General features: G+C 40.3%; 1 protein-coding gene across 1 annotated transcript; it reads right to left on the minus strand.

The window, feature by feature from the left end:
* Positions 1 to 268: 268 nt before the first annotated feature.
* Positions 269 to 991, minus strand: LOC123106706 (putative glutaredoxin-C14). The gene has a single exon (XM_044528796.1). The coding sequence runs from the start codon at positions 868 to 870 to the stop codon at positions 559 to 561; it is 312 nt and encodes a 103-aa protein (XP_044384731.1). The 5' UTR covers positions 871 to 991; the 3' UTR covers positions 269 to 558.
* Positions 992 to 4784: the final 3793 nt, after the last annotated feature.

The raw sequence follows: 4784 nt of genomic DNA on the forward strand, positions 1-4784 counted from the left end.
ATGCTCGGGGGAGAAGGAACAATGTTGGGCAACTTACTCCACAAATGAGACCTAAACGTGCATTTTTTAAAGAACTACGACCAAACCGACACTATCAAAAAAGTATTATGACCTCTAATGCATTTTATTTTGTTATAAACCGTGTCATTCTTTCTTCCATTTGAATCACTGGGATCATCACATCATGCTCTTGACGAGGTTCTGCCATAAATAATTGACACTCCATACAGATATATATCCACTAGCTCTATAGCACGTGCAAAAAGGGTGAGTAAAATATAGATGGATACATAGATTGGGGTAAGAACAGAGGCGCAAAAGCAACCTAGCTATATGCATAAACCATGCACATAGCTTACTACATATAGTGATTCAAAATTTGTTGTCAGAGTAGGACTTGAAAAAACCTATCTCGACGTACTACTTAGGCTCTTAGGTTATTCTATATACGAAAACTTGTCTTCCACACTCTTCGACTATTTATTTTGCCGAGTGGTACCGGAGTTAGGCTCTGTAAACATCCATCCCTCCGACTATATTGACCCTGTGGAATGCCCTCTACAGCCATAGGGCACCTGCATTCCGTATCATGGGGACCAGCTCACCACCAAGGTGCAGAGACATGACCTTATTGGTGCCGCCGACAAGCTTTCCACCGATGAACACTGCTGGGACGGGTGGCCCCTTCCCGAGAAGCTTGAGGAGCGCCCTCTCCATCTCTTTGCCCTTGGGATCATGGTCTAGCTCATGAACTAGAGCATTGACACCGAGGTCGGTGAAGAGGCGGGTTACCGTGTGGCACATGCAGCATGAGTTCAAGGTGAAGATCACCACCCCCCGCTCTGACGCCATCTTCATCACACGGTCCATCTCTGCCCCCTGACGCTAGATCAATAACCTCGAGGCAAGCTGGTATATGAACGAGCTTGCTGCTAGCGTACTCCTAGCTAGAGAACTTGTGAGTAGTTTGTGCTTCTGTTGTGTGGGACGAAACTTGGGATGGTTTGGTAGCATGTAGTCAATGGGTTCCTTTTATAGCGCTGCGCAGGTTGGTTGAAAGAGTGCGTACGTATTCAGGAGATCAACCTGGATAGTGCATCGATCAGGCTTTTCATTAGGAGCCAATGGACTTCGGAATATTAGCTTGTGTCGACCTATGGAGGAATCTCTCATCTGGCTATCGGAAGTTCAAGGGCCATCTACTTTTCTGCACGGATTTGGCCATGTGCGCGTGGCAATATTGACGAGATCAGTCAAATAGCTGCATGTTGTCCCACAATTCAGCTGGGACAACGACGGGGAATGCCAAATTAACGATACTGTACGTACGGCCAGTGCGTTGCCATGAAAACCAGCCAAGTATGCAGCCGGTGACGAGTCGCCTCAGTTTCAGAATAACATCCAGATATCTCCCTCCATCACTTATCTGTAGGCACAGAATCGGTTCAAGTTGCCTGCTTTCCGTGTGCATATTTAGATGCTTCAGCTTTGTGAACCCCATCGTAATCGATCGACGGCCTGATCTTGCCAGATACGGAGGCGTCGCGACGCCACAGTCCGATGACTTTGCAATCTTTGCATTTATGTGACACATCTTTACCGAATTAATTGATCCTGCAAAGATCAGCTAGAAAGCGAGGAAAATATAAACAAAGAAGGCTCGCATGTGCTACTTTTATTTATCTTTTGTCAAAACCTACCTCAACATCAAATTTCGGTCCTATATGAATCTATTATGATCTTTTTATTTATCTCAATGTCAGACTGTTTGTGTTTGACTGTGTGCATGGTAGTTATGCGGAGTTCGTATGTTGCTCATTATGATTTGTATCCTTTTGATGCCGGAAATGCGCATAATTACTTAAGTGCGGGTACACTCACCTGCCAAGTCCTACCGACTGCTCGTTTTGCCTTGCAATTCACGCAGTAGTTCAATCCTGCACAAGGGCACAATAAAAATAAAATAAAAATCCCTTAAAATGTTTTAGGTTTCAACGATGAAATTTACGGTTTGCATCTAAAACTGAAATGTTCCAACCAGTTTCATAGATATAATTTTAAGAAAACTTTTAGTCGGTCGTAGACACAAAATAATTGATTTTTATCGATCACTCGTACTAAGTTTCAATATTGAAACTTAACACATTTTTAATCATCAAAATATATTCAAAATGAATCTTATTTGAAAGTGCTGGTCACGAGAAACACGAATATGAAAATATAAGTTAATTTGGAATTTTTTTTTAAAATATATAAAACTTTGAAAATCAGAAGTCAAATAAAAAGCGGGCACCTGAGAAAAATATGTCACAAATTAATCCTGTCTCGTTTGATGTTATATTTTGAGTTAAGCGTCCTTTATCGAAAAATGTGCTACCTTTTGTTTTGCGACTACACAAGGAAGACCAGTGATTGCCTTACGAACAGATTTTATAGTCATCACTGTCGGAATTCTGCCCATGGATCAATCAACTACATCAAAATGCAACGAACACACACGCACAAAAATATATATAGCTAAAGGGCTCTTATCTAGTATTTTCTTTTTTGCGTTTCTTTTCTTCTTGATACAATGTTTACACGGCCTGATGCCTGCACAAATATCCAGCGAACGTCGGATTTTAGGCATGACAAGTTGAATTTTTTTATCACAAGTTGTGTCCGTCGAGAATTGCAACTTTAGTTAGCGAGCATGACAAATCCACTTTATTTCATTTTACCAGAAATTACCATGCTTGCAAATTAAAAAAACGCTCGTCCAAAAAAATTTTGCAGGAAAAACATTTGATTTATCATGTATAAAATTCTGACGTCAGATTTTTTAACTTTTCATACCACCAACCCTAACACAAACTTAAACTTACACACATACTTACTAGACAGACGTCCTAGCCCTACACGGACTCTACACGGTACCTAGCACGGCATACAAACCGATTCAAACACAAACTACTAATACTCGTAGGTATTAGCTATCTTAGTTTATGCAAACTAACAAGACTACAAAGTAAGACAATTCCTAAAAGTCTTTTTTAAATCTTGACTCTCCATCTTTTGTGCTCATCTCGATCCTTGATGGCTAATGAATCATCCCTTATCAACTAATCCTCTCGCGCCCAGACAAGTCTAATTTTCATACAGATCGACAGCAACAATCTTCACTTCAATTTTGACTTGTTGAATTTATAAACCACCTCAAATATGCCTTAGATTACCCAGCCATGCTATCAACCTCATGGAATGCACCACCTTGTGAATTACACCATCCACCCTAACCAGATATATCAGCTACCTTGTGGAACACGACTAGTACAGAAAACGATAGTAGTGGCGTGCCAAAAAAACACATAGAAAGTGGGGTCCCCACACCACCAATATGATGCCACTAATAATTGTTACTAGTGGCATCTTGTTGCACGTCACCCGTAAAAGAAAACACTAGTGCACGCTGAAAAACAGAAAACACTAGCGACGTACCAGTATAGGAATACACCACTAATGTAATTTTCAGGCACAAAAAATGTTGTCACGACATCGTTTTCCAAGCCAAATGGCAATTTTTTGTTGTCCTGCCCGCATTTTGAGAGCTTTGGCTACAAGAGCAAAATTTAGCCAAAAATTCTGCCAAAAGAGCAAAACTTGGCAAAAAATTGCTTCCATAGCTTCAAGATGAGCACGTTGGCCCATTTTTACTATTATGGCAGCATTTTACAGTTTAAAAGAAATCACACATATATATAACATGTACAACAAAGTACTAACATAGCATGACTAGTACTGTTCAAAATAGTACTAACATCGGATGACTAGTAGCATATAACATGTTCAACCAACTACCAGCATAGTATGACTAGCTAGATAGCATGCCTACTAACTAGAGTCAAGACACAATTAGGTTTGTAGTTAGGGAGTCGGAGTCAGAGGAGTCAGAGGAGTCCTGGTCATGGTATTTGTACTACACCATGATCTCCCCACATTCATGGTCAAGTAGAATGTAACCCTCTAAACATCTACCACCCCGAAGGCATCTAATATGTCTCTCCAACTAGGGCAACCGAGATAGGTTCAGTCTGCCTCATTGGTGAGAAGCACAGTGAAGTTCCTGTCCTTCTCATCTGCATCTGAGTAACTTCAAGTGTACCATCGCAAGAATGCCAACATTGACCTTTCCTAGGAAGTCCTGCCTTGCCCTCCAAGTGATGGTTTGAGCAAAATTAGAAGAAAAAAATTAGACAAAATTTTGGCGCGCAACTATGAAACTTAGTCACAACATGTTGAATTGAAACATACTGTCCTAGTTAGGAAGTCGCTGGGAAGATCCATGAACAACGTTTTGTCCTTCTGGTAGTTGTCTTTGCTACAGTTGACGCACATGTGATCCAATTACTACATTCATGTTGACAAATTAAACATGTAATGAAATGGTTTTCACAAAACACACGTGCATCTCTGCCAAATGAAATTATCTAAACTTGAATTTGCAAAATGAGAAGTAGCAGATACTTAAAAAAAGTGGACAAATTAGTATGTGCATAATTTAGACACTTTAGTAGTTCATTACATAATTTAGACACCATATATGATCGGTTGCATATTAAACATAAATATTCTAAATTTAAACCTTGGTATGGCCATACGAAGTTTAAACATAAAACAGGCACAAGTTTAAAAGTTTAAACAACCTGGTACGATCAGCTAATGATAATGATAAAACTAGCTATGGTGATAGTCTAGATAGCTCCCTCCCAATCCAACTAGCTCACATGCGGGCACGCGCGCGGGGG

The sequence above is a fragment of the Triticum aestivum genome, chromosome 5A (assembly GCF_018294505.1).
Source record: "Triticum aestivum cultivar Chinese Spring chromosome 5A, IWGSC CS RefSeq v2.1, whole genome shotgun sequence".
Classification (NCBI taxonomy): Eukaryota; Viridiplantae; Streptophyta; class Magnoliopsida; order Poales; family Poaceae; genus Triticum; species Triticum aestivum.